Source organism: Rhinatrema bivittatum, chromosome 3 (genome assembly GCF_901001135.1).
Source record: "Rhinatrema bivittatum chromosome 3, aRhiBiv1.1, whole genome shotgun sequence".
Taxonomy (NCBI): domain Eukaryota; kingdom Metazoa; phylum Chordata; class Amphibia; order Gymnophiona; family Rhinatrematidae; genus Rhinatrema; species Rhinatrema bivittatum.
In genome coordinates, this window is record NC_042617.1 from 436,517,916 (window position 1) to 436,537,454 (window position 19,539).

The 19,539-nt window shown below is 46.1% G+C and overlaps 1 protein-coding gene across 7 annotated transcripts in view; it reads left to right on the forward strand.

Moving 5' to 3' along the window:
• The window catches only part of DCDC2C (doublecortin domain containing 2C), a 376,475-nt gene that overhangs the window by 45,446 nt on the left and 311,490 nt on the right, over nucleotides 1-19,539 (forward strand). For all 7 annotated transcript variants that reach the window (XM_029595811.1, XM_029595812.1, XM_029595815.1 and 4 more), the window contains exon 3: nucleotides 11,117-11,193. In XM_029595811.1, the coding sequence (XP_029451671.1) occupies nucleotides 11,117-11,193 (77 nt within the window). The remainder of the gene's footprint in view (nucleotides 1-11,116; nucleotides 11,194-19,539) is intronic.

Here is a 19,539-nt window from a genome sequence, read left to right on the forward strand (position 1 = left end):
CTCTGGCAAGAAATTCCAGAGTTTAATTGTGCGTTGAATAAAAAAGAACTTTCTCCGATTTAGTTTTAAATGTGCCACATGCTAACTTCATGGAGTGCCCCCTAGTCTTTCTATTATCCGAAAGAGTAAATAACCGATTCACATCTACCTGTTCTAGACCTCTCATGATTTTAAACACCTCTATCATATTCCCCCTCAGCCGTCTCTTCTCCAAGCTGAAAAGTCCTAACCTCTTTAGTCTTTCCTCATAGGGGAACTGTTCCATTCCCCTTATCATTTTGGTAGCCCTTCTCTGTACCTTCTCCATCGCAATTATATCTTTTTTGAGATGCGGCGACCAGAATTGTACAGAGTATTCAAGGTGCGGTCTCACCATGGAGCGATAGAGGCATTATGACATTTTCCATGTTATTCACCATTCCTTTTCTAATAATTCCCAACATTCTGTTTGCTTTTTTGACTGCCGCAGCACACTGAACAGACTATTTCAATGTGTTATCCACAATGATGCCTAGATATTTCTTGGGTTGTAGCACCTAATATGAACCTAACATTGTGTAACTATAGCATGGGTTATTTTTCCCTATATGCATCACCTTGCACTTATCCACATTAAATTTCATCTGCCATTTGGATGCCCAATTTTCCAGTCTCACAAGGTCTTCCTGCAATTTATCACAATCTGCTTGTGATTTAACTACTCTGAACAATTTTGTGTCCTCTGCAAATTTGATTATCTCACTCATCATATTTCTTTCCAGATCATTTATAAATATATTGAAAAGTAAGGGTCCCAATACAGATCCCTGATGCACTCCACTGCCCACTCCTTTCCACTGAGAAGATTGTCTATTTAATCCTACTCTCTGTTTCCTGTCTTTTAGCCAGTTTGCAGTCCACGAAAGGACATCGCCACCTATCCTATGACTCTTTACTTTTCCGAGGAACCTCTCTTTCATAAATTTTGTGAAGGAAATGTCTGAATTGGTTCCTTTCCAATTACAGACTGAACAAGACGATAGACACCAGATGATGGAGTTGCTCCAATTCTTGGATGCTCCCAAGAAAATAACCTCCATCCCTATCCACCAGGTTCTTCTGGATCTCCTCAAGAAGAACTGGGAACATCCTGGCTCCATTGCACCAGTCCACAGAAAAGCTGACACTACCTATTTGGTGCAGTCAGCTCCAGGCTTTCAGAAGCCACAATTTGATCACCAATCTGTGGTGGTTGAATCTGCGCAAGAGAGAGCAAAAAGGTCAAAACCTTTGGGTAGGCGCTAATTTCTTAAAGTAAAATGTGCGGCTTGACTGCTCATTTTACTTCCTGTATCGCGCGGGAATACCTAATAGGGCCATCAACATGCATTTACAAGTTGAGGGTGCTATTAGGTTACGTGGGTTGGAAGTGGATCGGGCCTCATTTAAATAGAGAATCGCGCACACAGGCGAGTGGCCTGTGCCCGCGCCGGGAGAGCGGGCGTTTTTCTGCTCTCCCACGGACTTTACTAAATCGGCCTGACAGTAAGGTCCAAGCTATCACTCCGGAGCGCACTGTACTGTATCAGCCTGTGTGTTTCTAAATAGAATCCTCTGAAGAGGTGGTTCGAGTTACACTTTAGATTTCATTTGTGCAATTGGTAAAGATTCTGTGAAGGGACTTTTTTCTTTCATTATAATAATTGCATGCTTAAGGGTCAGAGGGTTTAGCTTTTCCCTGACGTTTTATAAGCAAATACAGAACAGACATAAATTGTTTATCCCAGGACAAGCAGGATGCTAGTCCTCACATATGGGTGACATCAGTAATACGGTAAAACTTCTGTCAAAGTTTCTAGAAACTTTTGACTGGCACTGTGTGCCCACTGAGCATGCTCAGCATGCCATAATATTCTCAGCCACAGGGGTCTCCCTTCAGTCTTCTTTTTTCCGTGGAGCCGTTAGCCTCGCGGGTAATTTGGAGTCCTGTGTGGTGATTTTCACCATATACAAAAAAGTTCTAAAAAAGAACCGAAAAACTTAGACACTGCAGGGGTCTCCCATTTTTTTACATCGCGGTAAGTTTTTTTTTTTTTTTTTGTTTTGTTTTGTTTTTCTCTTTTTGCCGTCTGTTCTGTACCGTGTTTAGCCTAGAGTCGTTGACGGCTGTCTGACTTAATTATGGCTACGGGATTCAAGAAATGCCCGATTTGTTGCCGTACAATGTCCATCACAGACCCACACTTAGAGTGTGTGCTCTGTCTCTGTGACAAACACCATGTCCTATCCTGCCCATAATGCGCCGAGATGACACCGAAGGGCAGAAGACTCCGGATGGAGAAAATGGAACACCTGTTCCATCTACAGTTAATTCCCTCAACATCGACATCCACGCAGTCGTCTCCGGCTGGAGCGATCTGTAAGGTCGTCCTTAAGAAGCGAAGACCGGATGAAGCGGGAGATAGTAGTCACCATCCCAGACAGTTACCTTGATAAAATTGATGTCGGGCATCGAAAAAGCTGTCTAACTCAAACAGAAACATCGGCATCGTCATCAGAGGCTTCACGATCCCGAGACCGACCCGATAACCGGCGGTCCATCGAAGGATCATGGATCAGCGTCTAAGAAACCTTGGAGGGACGACGCTTCATCGAGGCCTTCCACCCCACGGCGATCCCCACAGACACCGGTGCTGGGAACCGTCCCTCCCCACGGCCCTGCGGCGGTACCGGAATCGCCATCACTGCCTCCCCCCATAGCTGCTCTGGTCTCACCAGCTATGTGGGCGGATCTGGATGGCTATATCCGCCAGGCAGTTAGGCATGTGCTCCTCGATACGATGCCAGCACCGACTCTACCTTCAAGGCCATCGCCATTACTGTCTCCATCGATTCCATCGACACTGGTACCGATACAGTTACCGGTTCCGTCAGAGACACCTTCAATGCCACCACAGATATCCTCCCTGGTCCCATCACCAATTCCACCGATGCAGATTCCGATGCCACTACCGGTTCCTCCGGAGATACCATCGATGCCGATTCCGGATTTATCCTTTTTTTGCACCAATTTTGGCAAAATTAGATACACTGATCCGGGCAATCCCTGTGAAACCTCAGGAAGTGCCATTGCCACCGAGAAGACAAGACACTGTCGAGGAATCACTGATTCCTGAGCCCATTCCGGGTCCATCGGGGGTTCTACGTCCAGTTCCACCAATGTCTCCATTGTTTCCACCGATGCCCAAGAAACAACTATCGATGCCATCGAGGCATACAATGCCTAGACCACATACACCAGATACGTGGAAGGATACTGACACGGGCATCTCTTCAAAAGAGATCCTATCGGAACCATCTCCTCCAGAGGAACGAAGAAATCCCCTCCAGAGGACTTATCCTTCTCTAACTTCATTAAGGATATGGCAGACACCATTCCCTTTCAGCTACAGTCAGAAGAGGACGTCGGTCAAAAACACTAGAAGTGTTGCAGTTCGTGGACCCACCTAGGGAGGTGTTAGCAATACCAGTCCACGAAGTCCTCGTAGAATTATTTCACAGGTCATGGGAGCATCCCTGCTCCATACCACCAGTGAATAAAAGAACCGATGCAACATACCAGGTACGACACATCCCAGGCTTCCAGAAGGCTCAACTACCTCACCAGTCAGTGGTAGTTGAGTCAGCACAAAAGAGATCGAAGAGAATAAAAACTCATTCCTCAACTCCACCAGGGAAGGACAATAGATTCCTGAACAACATATGAAGAAAAATGTTTCAGGGATCTATGTTAGTTTCCAGGATCGCTTCCTATCAATTATATATGATGCAATACCAGCGTAATTTATGGAAGCAGATACAAGAACTCTCTGAAACTCTCCCTGAGCAAGTTCAGGAATCTTTCTCAGAAATAATCCACAAGGGTCTGGAAGCGGGCAAACATGAGGTTTGTGCGGCGTACGATAGTTTTGAAACTGCATCAAGACTATCGGCAACAGGTATAAGTGCTCGAAGATGGGCCTGGCGCAAAGCCTCAGATTTGAGACCAGAAATACAAGAGAAGCTGGCTGATCTCCCTTGTGTCGGAGACTATCTTTTCGGGGATAAAGTGAAAGAAGCAGTTTCCCTTTTAAAGGAACACTCAGAAACCCTAAAACAACTATCTTCGGCACCTCAGGAGTCTCAATTAACATCAAGAAGACTCCCAAGAAAAGAGTCCTAGCGCCCATATTATAGGCCAAGGTGTTATTATCCGCCTCCTGCCCGGGGACGATCATCCAGACCAAATCAAAGAACTCAGTCTAGGCAACCAAGAGCGCCTAGAGCTCAACCCCTTCCACAGACAGGGGCAACGTCGGGATTTTGAAGCAATACCAGAGAACAGCAGCCTCTCTACCAATCCGACCCCAAATTTGCTGGTAGGAAGTTGGGCTTGCCTTCTTCCAACACAATTGGTTACACATTACCACAGACCAATGGGTACTCTCCATCATATCTCAGGGGTACCACTTGGACTTTCTCACTGTACCAAACGATACTCCACCCACCTCGTCTTGGACAGCAAACAACCAATCCACAATTCTGAAAACAGAATTATCTACCCTTTTGAGAGCCAAGGCTGTGGAACCAGTTCCCTGGTCTCAGCAGGGCAGAGGATTCTACTCCAGCTATTTCCTCATTCCAAAGAAAACAGGAGGCCTACGTCCCATTCTGGACCTTAGAAATCTCAACAAATTTCTGAGAAAAGAAAAATTCAGGATGGTTTTTCTGGGAACCATGCTACTTCTACTTCAAAAAGGAGATTGGCTCTGTTGTCTGGATCTTCAAGACGCGTACGCCCACATTCCAATATTCCCTCCTCATCGCAAGTACCTGCGATTCCTAGTAGGAAATCAACATTTTCAGTACAGGGTCCTACCATTCGGCCTTGCCTCAGCACCCCGAGTGTTCACAAAGTGCCTGGCGGTGGCAGAGGCCCACTTATACAAACAAGGCATGCACGTGTTTCCTTACTTGGACGATTGGCTCATCAGAAGTCAAACAAGACAAGGAGCTTTCAAGGTTCTCAAGCTCACAATAACTCTACTCCATTCCTTGGGATTCCTCGTCAACTACCAGAAATCCCACTTCACTCCATCTCACCTGTTACAATTCATCGGAGCAGAATTAAACACCATAACAGCAAAAGACCATGCACAAACACTCTCCTCGTTAGCAAACGCTCTACGTGCACGGACACAGGTGACAGCTAATCACTACCGTACACTTCTGGGTCACATGGCCTCCACAGTTCACGTCACTCCTATGGCCAGATTAGCCATGAGGTTCACTCAATGGACACTCAAAAGACAATGGATACAAGCCATTCAACCATTGTCTTATCCAGTTCAAGTAACTCAGAAACTACGATCCTCGCTCCTATGGTGGACAACCATGGACAACTTGCTAAAAGGCCTACTGTTCCAACAACCAATTACGCAAGTGACATTAACTACAGATGCATCCACCTTAGGCTGGGGAGCGCACATTGGTCATCTCCAGCCCAAGGTACTTGGACAAAACTCGAAGCAACATTTCAAATCAATTTCCTGGAACTTCGAGCTATACGTTATGCGCTGCATGCATTCAAGGACTTTCTTTCCCACAAGACTGTTCTGATACAAACAGACAACACAGTAGCCATGTGGTACATCAACAAACAAGGAGGTACGGGCTCGTATCTCCTTTGTCAAGAGGCGGCACAGATTTGGGACTGGGCCCTAGCACACTCAATGCTTCTACGGGCCACTTATCTAGCAGGAATTCACAATGTAGTGGCGGATCGCCTCAGTCGTCAATTCCATCCTCACGAGTGGTCTCTGGATCCAGAAGTGGCAACCAAGATCTTTCAACGTTCGGGTCAACCAACAATAGACCTCTTTGCATCACAACTGAATTACAAAGTGGACAATTATTGCTCCCTGTTCAAGCAGAGAAACTGCTTACCCAGGGACGCCTTTGCTCGCCACTGGGACTCAGGCCTTCTCTACGTGTATCCTCCAATACCGCTAATAACCAAAACTCTAGTGAAGCTACAACAGGACAAGGGATCCATGATACTCATAGCCCCATATTGGCCTCGACAAGTATGGTTTCCCACACTTCTCGACCTCTCGATCAGAGACCCAGTTCGCCTGGGCACAGCACCCACTCTCATAACTCAGGATCAGGGTAGGTTGCGCCATCCCAACCTTCAATCCCTATCCCTCACAGCATGGATGTTGAAAGCTTGATCTTACAACCTCTCAATCTTTCAACTAATGTCTCTCAAGTGCTTGTAGCTTCACGTAAACCTTCTACATGAAAGAACTATTCCGCTAAATGGAGACTGTTTACCACGTGGTGCACACAAAACAATGTTGACCCTTTTTCCTGCACTACATCATCTTTATTAGACTACCTTTGGCACCTCTCAGACTCTGGTCTCCAGACCTCATCTGTAAGAGTGCATTTAAGTGCAATCTCAGCTTATCACAATACAGTCGGAGATGCACCAATATCCGTGCAACCCCTCGTTACTAGGTTCATGAGAGGTTTAATCCAACTTAAACCTCTGCATCGACCACCAGTTACGCAATGTGGTCTTAACAAGGCTCATGAGTTCACCTTTTGAACCCATGAATTCCTGTGAGATTAAATTTCTCACATGGAAGGCTATTTTCTTAATAGCCATCACATCAGCATGAAGGGTTAGTGAGTTACAAGCACTGGTCACATACTCACCCTACACAAAATTCCTACATGATTGTGGTACTCCGTACACACCCAAAATTCCTTCCTAAAGTGGTCACTGAATTCCATTTGAATCAATCCATCATTTTGCCTACTTTCTTCCCAAGACCACACTCTCATCAAGGCGAAGAGGGCTTTACGCACCTTGGACTGTAAATGTGCACTTGCTTATTACTTAGATCGCACTGCAGTTCATAGGAAATCCAACCAGCTCTTTGTTTCGTTTGATCCAAACAAACCTGGAAGGCAGCAGGCAAACAAACTTTATCCAATTGGCTTGCAGATTGCATACAGTCTTGCTATGAGAAAGCAGACCTGCCTCTCCAAGGGCGAGTAAAGGTGCATTCCGTAAGAGCAATGTCAACCTCAGTAGCACACTATCGTTCAGTGCCAATAGCTGACATATGTAGAGCAGCAACATGGAGTTCTCTTCACACCTTTGCGGCTCATTACTGTTTAGACAAAGGACAACAAGATTCAGCCTATAGACAATCTGTCTTAAAGAACTTGTTTCCAGTATAATCCCAACTCCTTCCACATCCAACCTTTCGTGATTTCAGGCTGCCTCATTTTTCCCAACAGTACACCAGTTATTGTACCTGTTGCACAAGTTGTAAGCTGTTGGACCAATGCAAAGATGACTCAGCCTGTAGCTTGCTAATCACCCATATGTGAGGACTAGCATCCTGCTTTTCCTGGGATAAAGCAAAATTGCTTACCTTCAGGCTGATACAGTAAAGCGTGGCCGCAGTTACCCCGTTTCTAACCCGCTGTGTACTCACAATTTGGCCGCGTAAGTCTAACCCGCGATTCACTATCTGTTTTTACCGATCCTTACCGCTTCTTTAACTCGACGCGTTTCCCTTTCCGCCCGCAGCATGTATATGTATGTAAACGATCCGATTAGCTATTCCCTCCCATACAGTAAAGTGCGCCCCGACTATTGCCTTTTTAACCTGCTATCTTGCCGCGTCTTTAACCTACTAATTTACCGCCTACCCTGACACTGGCGTTAGTGTGGTGAACTTAGCCGCCCAGTCCCAAACCAACCCAATCCACAGAAAAAAAAAATGCTTCTCGCACTTAGCCGCCCAGTCCCAAACCAACCCAATCCACAGAAAAAAAAAATGCTTCTCGCACTTAGCCGCCCAGTCCCAAACCAACCCAATCCACAGAAAAAAAATGCTTCTCGCACTTAGCCGCCCAGTCCCAAACCAAACCAACCCAATCCAATCCAAGCCCCAGCAGAGAGCGACGAAATTTCACAGTCCCAAACTTTCCCCCAGCCCCCGCTCACCTGCCCTGGCTGCGGCCACGCAAGCCCCCAGCAGCAGCAGTAGAAGGGCGTCGAGAGAGAGCACCCATATTGGACCTACAGGCGTGCACGTATTCATCCTTCGCCGGCGGGGCTGCTGAAGCCGCTCTCTCTTGACACCCTTCTACTGCTGCTGCTGGAGGCGCGGCCAGGGCAGGTGAGTGGGGGCTGGGGGAAAGTTTGGGACACTGAAATTTCGTCTCTCTCTGCTGGGGCTTGGATTGGATTGAGTTGGTTTGGTTTGGGACTGGGTGGCTAAGTGCGAGAAGCATATTTTTTTGTGGATTGGGTTGGTTTGGGACTGTGAAATTTAGTCTCTTGTCCGTCCGAAGGAGGGTGCTTTGTTGCGCTGCCTGCCTCCGATCGCCGGCTGCTGGGGCTTGCTGGTGCCGGGCGCTCAAGGCAGCGGGGTCTGTAGGAGAACCATCCACTTCCTGGTACCTGTCATTTCAAACGACATTTGAAATGACAGGTACCAGCACACCCAGGATACTGTATAGGCGCTGTATAGCGCTATACAGTAAAATGGATTGCGCTTCATGGACGCGTTGGACGCGGCTTGCATTTGCATGCCATTTAAATACAGTATCGAGCGGTAGGTGATCCGAACTGTGCGGGCGGCAAACGTGGGTGTGCCGGGCACTAACGCACCTCTTTCTACCGCACCTTACTGTATCGGTCCGCTTGTAATAGGTGTTATCCCAGGACAGCAGGATGTAGTCCTCACGAAACCCACCCGCCACCCCGTGGAGTTGGGTCCGATACGTTTTATTCTATTTTGGCTAACGCTTATTGCTACAATACAGACTGAAGGGAGACACCTGTGGCTGAGAATATCATGGCATGCTGAGCATGCTCAGTGGGCAGACAGTGCCAGTCAAAAGTTTCTAGAAACTTTGACAGAAGTTTTTCCGTATAGGGCTCCATTACTGATGTCACCCATATGTGAGGACTACATCCTGCTGTCCTGGGATAATACCTATTACAAGGTAAGCAATTTTGCTTTCTGCAGATGCGGCAAGAGTTAACCATCTTGGGTGGGTGGTTTTTTTTTTTTCTTTTTTTTGTGCTATTCCTTTAAATGTTTAAGGTCTCTGTCCAAAACATTTGAGACAATTTCTGCATAAGATGACTGCTGCTATTACATCTAGGTGTGATTTATGATGGCCAAAATATGTGTGCCCTATTACACTTTTTTTTTTCTGTCCCTTTTTATCTTGTTGCATTTCCTTCCTTATATTGTGAGCTTTATGGAGGGTAAGCAATGATTTTGTTTACAGTGGTGTTACTGAGCTAGCTTATACCTTATATTGATTTCCTTGAGTGTAGATCTGTATGCAGTATCCTATGTTCTGTCACAAGTGTTTGCTTGTAATAATTTTTTTTTTTTTTTAACTTTATTTTTTATAAAAGTTATTAGTGTAACATGCACTGAAGCTCAAGCATGCAAGCTAAACTGCTCTAAAGATGTTTGGGTATAAGTACTAAAATTAAAACATATGCATATAAATGAAATTTGTCCTACAATAATAGGGGCGGATTTTAAAAAGCATTTACATGCGTAAATCTGGGTTTTACGCATGTAAATGCACTTTACTCGAGTAAGTGGGCTTTTGAAAATTGCTACAATATATGCCATTGAATTGTCCATAGGATTTATTCGCATAAGTGCACTTTACGTGAGTAAATGGCTTTTGAAAATTGCTACAATAGTAGTTACATTTATGCGCGTAACTCCTTTGAAAATTACCCCCTTAGGTTTTAGGGGAAGTGTGGTAAATGGTGTGATTATGCTTTCCTCTGTGCACTATTTAACATGTTGCCCTGCATGTGTTTGATGCCCTCCCTTGTCTTAGATGGTAATAAAAAGTCTGCAAGACTGGTGACACATTAGAGACAAGGCAGCAGCAGTTGAGTGGTACGTTCCTCATAAGAAGATACTGAGTAGGGAGCTAGGAGGCATGATCAGGAGGCAGCCTCTTCCCAGCAAAGCTTGTACGCCTTTCCATCTCTGGTCTGTGGCAGTCTAAGATGGCTACTACTATGTGAGGTGGATGTAATGGAAAGGGGATGGCACATACGGGGGCGTTAGTTGTTTGAAATCTGTATGCTGATACATGGAGATGGCTCTTGCTGCTATTGATGTGGTTTTCCAAAGGCCACAGCAGACCATCAGTATTCATCATGAGCATCCATGAGGGTACCCATTCTGGGTATTTGCAAATAGAATAGGGTTAAAAAAACAAATTAAAAAATAATTGTGCATGTGCATTACATGACCTTAATGCAATTGCTAAGCTTTAGTTCCTAGTCCTGAATATGAATCTGTTTCTAACATCTTTGCTCCAGCTCTTGTAATCTCTTTAAAATTGAATGAATTGATTTATTATCCATTCCCCTTCATTCTTCCAAATTTTATATTTGACTGTGGTGTTATTTATAGCAAGAATATGTATCAGAGATTTTCCTTGGGTTTGATACTAGACATTTTCATGCCATGGAGACAGAACTTTGCAAGTGCTTAGCTATATATTATTAGACTATTATCTTTGGCAGTCTATCATTAAAACCCAGCCTCTAGCCTATATTAGGCACCGCTCATGTTAATTATGTTATTACCCCCATATATCTTAATCCAAGTTAATTCGACCTGTTCATTGTAAGACATTTACTTGTCATTGTTGTTATTGTTTAAAATGTAAACCGAATTGATCAATAATTTTGTTATTGGAAAGTCGGTATAGAAAAATGCTAAATAAATAATAAATATATATTGTAAGTGGTATTCTTCTGAAACCTACTTTATTCATTAGTGTGTGATGGCATATTGTCTGGTGTCATGTAGTGTACTTTTCAGTGCATTTTCCCTAATACAGTGGAGACCCTTTGTTTGCTAATCATCTAATGTTATATTTATAAAGTAGGGGGAAAGCTGTATAAAATATTTGTTTTAGGTATGCAAAATAAGACATCTTACTATTCTTAGTTGTCCATAATCATTACTGTATATTACAAATTTTGCATACACAAATACATGTTTTGTTGTTGCAGATTAAACCAGTTGTTCATAGCAGACTTCGTGTTCCTTCCAAATGGGAAACATCCTTAAAACCAGCATTCTTTATAAAGTAAGCTTTTATTTAGTGTACGTGTACATCACTGATTATACAGTTTGTCTTTTGTTATGATGCCATCTTTGTTTTTCTCAATCCCAACTGAACTGATACTGAAAGTAAATGATTCAATTTATAATCCCATGACACATGAATATTAAATATTGTGAAGCTTTCTATAATCTTATGCATGTAACTTAGAATTATACCATTTTTTTATTTAGATACTTCTGATTTATAATCTGAAGTCTCAGAAAGCTGAGGACTTAACTGGAAGTCATACAAAGAACCTTTTTTAACTTTCAACCATTTTAGACTATTCAGAGTCTGCTGCTCTGTTGATCAAGTTCAATAGAGCAGCAGTTGACAGTGAAGAGTATCACAGCCACCACTAGCAGGAACTTTTGAAATATCAAGCTGAACTTTCACACACAGTGCCACATAGCCACATTAAATTTCCCAAAAGGTATATCTATGATGATCCAACATTGGAAGATTATCTAATTTAGGGTATATTTACTAAGCTGCAATTGGCATTTATTGTGCAGAAAATGCCTCTCTCTTGGCAATATGCGCAATATTTTTGCCAAAATATTGTGGATATTTAACTGAGCCACTTTGAATGCATAAGCCTTGCAATTGTATGCAAAGCAGTTCATTAATAGGTAATTTAATACAAATAAAATGCAGTTTACCTGAAAAATCCCAAGCTGCATTTTATTGAAAGCTGTAACTCGAGTTGTAGCTAACTTTCACTCAGAGCATTGGGATGTTAACGCATGTCTCAATACTCCCTGAGCTGAAATTTAAAGGACCAACAATAGCCCTAAGCAGCCCCCCTGGGGGTCTTGAGAAATCCGCATCCCAAACCTCACTGCATTTGGAGCCTATCTGCAGGGTTTAAGAAAAAAAGGAATAAATGTGTGTCCTTTCTCTGCCCCCTTACCACCAAAATCTCCTCCTGGCTTTCATCTCCCACCCCCTTCTATGGCAGTTTGTTGTGTTACTGAAACTTGGTTAAATGAGGCAGATAATGTCCTTTTGAAGCAGTTGAAGGTCCCTAGATACATGGTTGGGGCCTAAAAAAGGTGGTGGTTTATTACTGTTGGTAAAGGTGTCCTTTGCAAATTACAATTCTCCACCATCTTGTGCTGAGGTGGAAAATGTTAATGGCTTGGAGATATTGTCTATTCACGAGTTTGGGCTATCTGTTTAATTTATAGTTCCCCTTAATTATTTTTACAGACCTATCCCTCACCAGTAATAGATTCGTTACTGTCTTTTTAGACCAGATTGTAAGATTTATATCGTGTTGGGAGATTTTATTCTACATTCTGATGTACTGCCTTTAACAAGTGCTTATGATACTTTCCTAGTTGCCATGTCTGCATTAGATTGGACACAAGTGATAAGACAGCCAACTCATAAAGTAGGACATACCCTAGATCTGTTATATTTGTAATAGTTTACTGTGTTTTAATGATTACTCCCTATGTTGCTTAGAAGTACTGTAGAGTGTTCATTTTTTAAATTAGTCTTTCCGTCCCCACTGCCTTAGGGAAGGATATGTGTTAAAAAAAACCCCAAAAAACACAACCCCCCCCCCCCCCCCAAAAAAAATAAATTAAAAAACCTCAGTATGATGATAAACTGCTAAAGGTTTGACTTCCACATTTATAGTCTATGGTAGTTAGGGAAGTGGAATCTGTTATGCAAGACTGAGAGGAGTCTCTTAATAGTGCCTTGAATCAGGTTGCACCTATTAAAGAGATGATGATAGTTAGACATAGGGCACCATTGTTTTGTTCATAGCTATGTGATCAAAAGCGTTAATTTCGAGCAGAGTGCTGTTGGTGTACAACTAAAGATGATGAAGATGAGCAGAATTATCTAAACCTATTGAAGGATTATAGAGAGCGTGCCAATGTTCTTCGAAAAAAAATGCTCTTTTTTTTTTTTTTTTTAAACGTATTCAGGCAGCTCCTAACCAGTATAAGGAATTGTTTGTTATTTATCATCTCTAAATCTGAATGTACCACAGAGACCTCTAGCCGGAATACCATTGGTCAATTTTTATCAGTAAAATTCATAATTGTACTTCTTAATTAACTGATTTTAGAGAAATGCCTTTTGGAAGCCAATGCTTTTGTCTCCTCATCTTGGGATTCTTTTGAGTTTGTTTCAACTGAAGAAATAGACAATTATTTCCAGTTTATGGAGTCTTTTTTTGCACTTCTGCAAAGAGTTCTACTGCTTCGCTGAAGGTGTAATGCAAAGAATATTGTCCCTTATATTGCTTAATTTGTAAATTGTTCTTTAATTGAAGACTGGGTTCCTGTCTCTTTAAAATTGACTACACTGTGGCCTTGTTTAAAAACTACAAAAACAGGCTTGAATATTTTACATTTGGATAATTATCGTCCTATATCAAATTTGCCTTTTCTGGCTAAAATTTTAGAAAAGGCTGTCTTGAAGCAATTGACTCATTACTTGGATGATAACTTGCTTTTTGATAACCATCAATTTGGTTTCAGGGTTACTCATAACACCAAAACCCTGTTCTTTTGAGGAGGTTCAGAAGGGTTTTGATATAACGACTGATTCTTTTTTGTTATGATGGATTTGACCTCTGCATTCGATATGGTTGATCATGCATTTATTGATACAGTGCTTGAAACATCTTGGCATTTCTGTAGTTGTATTGAAGTGGTTTGAATAATTATCTGTTGGGTCATAAAGAATAGTTCCTGAACATACCCAGATCAGTCCAGACCAGTGGGTTATACACTCCCACCAGCAGATGGAGACAGAGAAAAAAACTTCGAGGCACTGCTATAAAATACCACTAGTGCCACCTTCAGCTCCTCAGTATTTCTCTGTCTCCAGCAGATGGTGGTCGTACATCTTGCAGCTCTGGACTGAGTTTTAGCAGGGCTCCCAGAGGTGTGAGGTTCCGATTACGGGCCATCCCTTGGGTGGAGCAGAGCACCCCCAGCTGTAGAGCCCACGGATTCCTGGGAGTAGGATAGTCAAGGCACTGGTTCTTTCCATGCCCCGAAGCCCTCTTCCAGCGCCTCCAAAAGGAAAGTACCCTATGGGGATTTTTTTTGTTACTTAGAGTTTAAAAAAAAAAAAAAAAGGATTTTTGCCTTGAGTTTGTTTTTTTTTTCCTCTGCAGGGGCTTTTCTCTGAGGTTTGCAGTTTCAGGCAGTTCTCGGCTGAGGGGGGAGGAGCATCCTAGTGCCCGGAGCCTCCTCTGGTCGGGGAAGCAGCTCCTTGGCGTTTTTGGCCTCAGGGCAGGCGTCTTGAGGGTCTGGGCAGTCAAATCGGAGGTTTGCAGTCATTTTCAACTGCTTCCTTCCTCCGGAGCGCTGAGCCCAGGCTATTTTTGGCGCAGGCCCCATTTTCTTTTTTTGCGGGTCTCGTGCGAGTTCTCAGCCTGACCAATTTTCTTCCTTCTGGGACTCCAGGGGAACTGGGGGAAGGACTGCCATGTCTTAAAGTGCCCTGGTGGAGGTCTGTAGGGCCTGTGGACTGGTTTTACAGTTGGATGCTCACTCTCTCTCTGCCTCATGTGCCGGGGGGGGGGGGGGGGAGAAGGGGTCATCTGCCAAGGGCTAGAAGCCCAGCAAGCCTAAGTGCGAGCCTGGGGGACGATCAGGAACGAAAATTAAACCCCTGGGGTCGATGGATACCGAGGGAAAGGAAGCTCAGGAAGTGTATCGTCCCCCCCCCCCCTGCTTTCCCCGGCAGTAGTAGAACCGGGTCAGGGAAACCCGAAGGATACAACTTTGGATTCCAGTAGCTGATGTGGGGACCCGGAGGTTTCTCCCCAGAGTTTGTGCTACTAATGCATGAAGCCTTCCTGGACAGGAAGGCTGCCAAGAGGAGGTCTCAGGACAGTGCTGATGGTTCTGCCAAGCGTCTGAGATCACAGGTTCTACCTTATCCGGGCCCTTGGGCACAAGGGAGCCGAGGAGATGCAGGGACCATGGGGGAACCCCTGTTGGGGGATCTAGCCATGTCCCAGCGTGACACTGACCCCGATCTGGACCCAGATGCCGGCGGGGACGATCTGTTGTTGCTGGTCGCCTTTGGGGGGGTGATGACCCTCGGGTGGTCCGGCTGTTTAAGCAGGAGGAATTGCGTCCCCTTATTCTCCAGGTGCTGGAGGTACTAGGGCTCAAACTGTCACAGGAGGATTCGGACAGTGAAGGGGTCAACACCGGTCCTGGTTGGGCTGCGAGGACTCCCCTTGGCTTTCCCAATTCCAAAGAAAATTCAGAAGCTTACCAGCAGGGAGTGGGATGCCCCAGAGGCCGGTCTCAAGGTGGGACGGGCCATGGCCAAAGCTGTACCCGCTGTCGGAAGAGCATTTGGAGCCCTTACGGAACGTCAAGGTGGATGCTGCGGTAGCAGCAGTTACTAAGAAAACTACCATTCCGGTGGCAGGGTCGGCTACTCTGAAGGATGTTCAGGACTGCAAATTGGAGGTCCACCTGAAGCGCCTTTTTGAAGTTTCGGCTTTGAGCCTCAGAGTGGCAGTCTGTGCCAGTATGATGCAGCGCATTTGCCTGTGTTGGATCCAGCAGCCAGAGGACATAGCCTCTGCGGGGATCATGTCCCAGGCACAAGCGGCTCGCTTGGAGGCGGGGGTGGAATACACGGTAGATGCCCTGTATGACCTGTTACGAACATCGGCGTGTTCCATGGTCTCTTTGGCGGCCCGATGCTTGCTGTGGCTTGAATTGGTAGGCTGACTCTTCTAAAGCTTGGTTGTGCAATCTCCCCTTCAGGGGGAAGCTCCTGTTTGGCGAGGACCTGGACCAGCTGGTGAAGTTGCTGGGAGAGTCCAAAGGCAATAGGCTTCCGGAGGATAGAAAGCCCTTTCGGAAAATCATAACAATGAAACCAGGATCACCCACTCCTCGGAGACAGCTGTAGGAGGATGGCTGTCCCAGTTTTACGAGGAGCGGGAGGATCACGACAGACCAGTGGGTTCTCAGGGTGATCTGCATAGGCTATGCCTTAGAATTTTCTCACCCTCCCAGGGATGCCTTCCTGGTGTCGCGTTGTTCTTCCCGAGACAAATGTGCCGTGGTGGAGGACACACTACGCCATCTGTTAAGCCTGCAGGCCATTGTTCCAGGGGCGGAACAGGGAGCCGGTCGATACTCTGTGTACTTTGTGGTGCCAAAGAAAGAAGGAACCTTTCGCCCCATCCTGGACCTCCAGCAAGTGAACCGGAGTTTGAAGGTACTGCGCTTTTGAATGGAAACTCTGTGCACGGTGTCTGCGGTGGTGCGCAAGGGAGAGTTCCTCACCTCCCTGGACCTAACAGAGGCTTACCTCCATATCCCGATTTAGAGCGATCATCAGTGGTTTCTGCAGTTCTTGATCCTGGGGCAGCATTTCCAGTTTTGTGTGCTCCCCTTCGGTCGAGTATCTGCGCCCCGCACCTGCAAGGTTATGATAGCCATGGCGGCAGCCCTCAAGCAGGAAGGGGTGTTGGTGCACCCGTACTTAGATGACTGGTTCCTCCGGGCAAGGTTGGAGGTAGATTGTCGGCGGACTATTCTTCATGTGGCTCACTGCAGTCGTTGGGCTGGGTGATCAACCTTCCCAAGAGTCACTTGATTCCCTCCCAGGTCCTGGAATATCTGGAGGCTCACTTCGACACTCACCTGGGCCGGGTGTTTCTAACGGAGGACCGGAGGCGCAAACTACAACAGCAGGTGACCAGTTTTCGGGGGCCACGGACTCCAACGGCCTGGGACTATCTGCAGGTTCTGGGATCCATGGCTTTGACACTAGAGCTCGTCCCATGGGCCTTTGCTCACATGAGACCGTTGCAGCGGGCTCTCCTGTCCCAGTGGAGTCCACTGACTGAGCAATATCAGGTGCGCCTACCCCTGACCTCGCAGTCCAGATCCAGCCTGGAGTGGTGGTTAGTAGACTCCAATCTGCAGAAATGCGTATGCTTAGGCAGAGCGGAACAAGGCGTATGGTTGGAATCTGAATGCCTTTGGTCCATCAACCGCCTGGAGACCAGGGCAGTCTGCAGGGCCTTGGAGGCTTTTTTGGATCTGGTACAGGGGGCAGATGGTTTGCGTGTTTTCGGACAGTGCCACCACGGTGGCATAACTCAACCGTCAGGGAGGAGCCAAGAGCCCAGCCGTAGCCCGGGAAGCCCATCTCCTCTTCAACTGGGCTGAGCACCATTTGGAGGGCATCACTGCCTCGCATGTGGCCGGTGTCGACAATTTCCAAGCAGACTTCCTAAGCAGATAACAGCTGGACCCAGGAGAGTGGGAGCTGTCCGGAGAGGTGTGGAACCTCATTTGTGCCCGATGGGGAACTCCCCAGTTGGACATCATGGCGACCCAACTCAACCCGAAGACGTCACGATTTTTCAGTCGACGGAAGGAATTGGGGTCCGTGGGTCTCGACGCACTGGTGTCCAAATGGCCTTTGGAGATCCTATTGTACGCTTTCCCTCCAAGGCCTCTCATAGGTCGAGTGGAACAGCACCAGGGTCAGGTGGTGCTGGTGGCTCCAGAGTGGCCTCTGTGCCCTTGGTTCGCGGATCTGATATGACTAGCCACGGATGGTCCCTTACGGCTGGCGCATTTTCTGGATCTGAGTCAGGGACCCATCTTTTCGGATCGGGAGGATCACTTCTCTCGCAGCCTGGCTTTTGAGAGGCGACTCCTATGACTGAAGGGGTATTCAGAGGTGGTGATTGCCACTCTGCTGCAGGACTGGCGGCATTCCACTTCCATGGCTTACGTGCGAGTACGGAGGGTGTTTGAGTCCTGGTGTGCGCACCAAGGAGTTGGGCCAGGGTCGGCATCCGTTCCCCACATTCTGGCTTTTCTGCAGCAGGGACTCTCCAAGGGCTTGGCGTACAACTTCATCCAGGTTCAAGTTTCAGCTCTGGGGTGTTTCAGGGGATGAATAGATGACAAATCCATGGCTTGCCACTCTGATGTGGTTCGCTTCCTCAAAGGGGTAAAGCATTGAGGCCACCTGTTTGGAAACTGTGCCTGGAGTGGAACCTGAACCTCGTCCTGCGGGCTTTGTGTTCCGCCCTTTGAGCCGGTGGGGCAGGCTTCGGTCAAAGACCTGACACTGAAAATGGTCTTTTTAGTGGCGATCTGTTCGGCGTGGCGCATTTCGGAATTGCAGGCCCTGTTCTGCTGGGACCCGTTTTTATGGATTTCAGCGGATTGGGTGGCCTTGCGCATGGTGCCGTCCTTTCTGCCGAAGGTGGTGTCGGCGTTTCATGTTAATCAGTCGGTAGAGCTCCCTGTCTTCCCGGACTGGTCTCACGACTTTGCAACTGATAGAGACCTGCATTTATTGGATGTTCGCCGAATCCTCCTGTGCTATTTGAAGGTCACCAATCCTTTTCGGAAGTCAGATCATTTTTTTGTCCTGTTTGGTGGTCCTAAGCGGGGGGGGGGACAAGGCATCAAAGGCCACTCGGCTGAAGGGAGACCATTGGTTCAGCATACATTAGCAATGGCTGCTCCATTCCAGATGGTTTGAAAGCTCATTCTATGTGCGCACAGGTGGCCTCCTGGGCGGAGTGCCAGCTGGTTTCTCCTCGAGATCTGTAGAGCCGCGGTCTGATCCTCTCTGCATACCTTTTCCAAGCATTACAGCTTGGAAATAAGGGCGCTGGAGGAATCCAATTTTGGGGAACGGGTTCTAAGAGTGGGTCTTCGGGATCCCTCCCACGGTAGGGTGGCTTTGGTACATCCCACTGGTCTGGACTGATCTGGGTATGTTCAGGAAAGGAAAACTGGTTCTTACCTGCACTCTTATCTCTGCCTGTGTATCATCCAGGGCCTAATTCGCTGTCTACACATTCCACCTTTGAGAACTGCTGCTGAGAACCAAATTGTGCCGGAAAAGCAAGCTCTGTTCCCTCCCCGTCACTCAAAACCCACCCTGCTGATGTCATCTGTGGGCAACGCCGGGGCCATAAAAGCAATAGACCGTTTGGCGCTGCAAGCCGAAGGAGCGCAACAAAGGGGTTAGCCTCTTTGTGTGCCCCTTCGTGCTGGACTGAGGAAGGGGACATGGAGAATACAAAGACGAACGACACAACAACATGCATACCGGTAATAACAGCCAGAGGTAATTATGCACCAAGAAATATAAAGCATAAAAAGATTAGGTAACAACAAAAGAAAACAAGACATCTAACAGTCAGGACTCTAACAAAAATTCTAGTTATAGACACAATGGCGAATTATATGTTGCTTTCTTTTTTTATTAATTAATTCACAGTCAATAACCAAAAAAACAACCATCTTTAATGATTTGCTCACTGATGTTAAACCCGAGTTTATC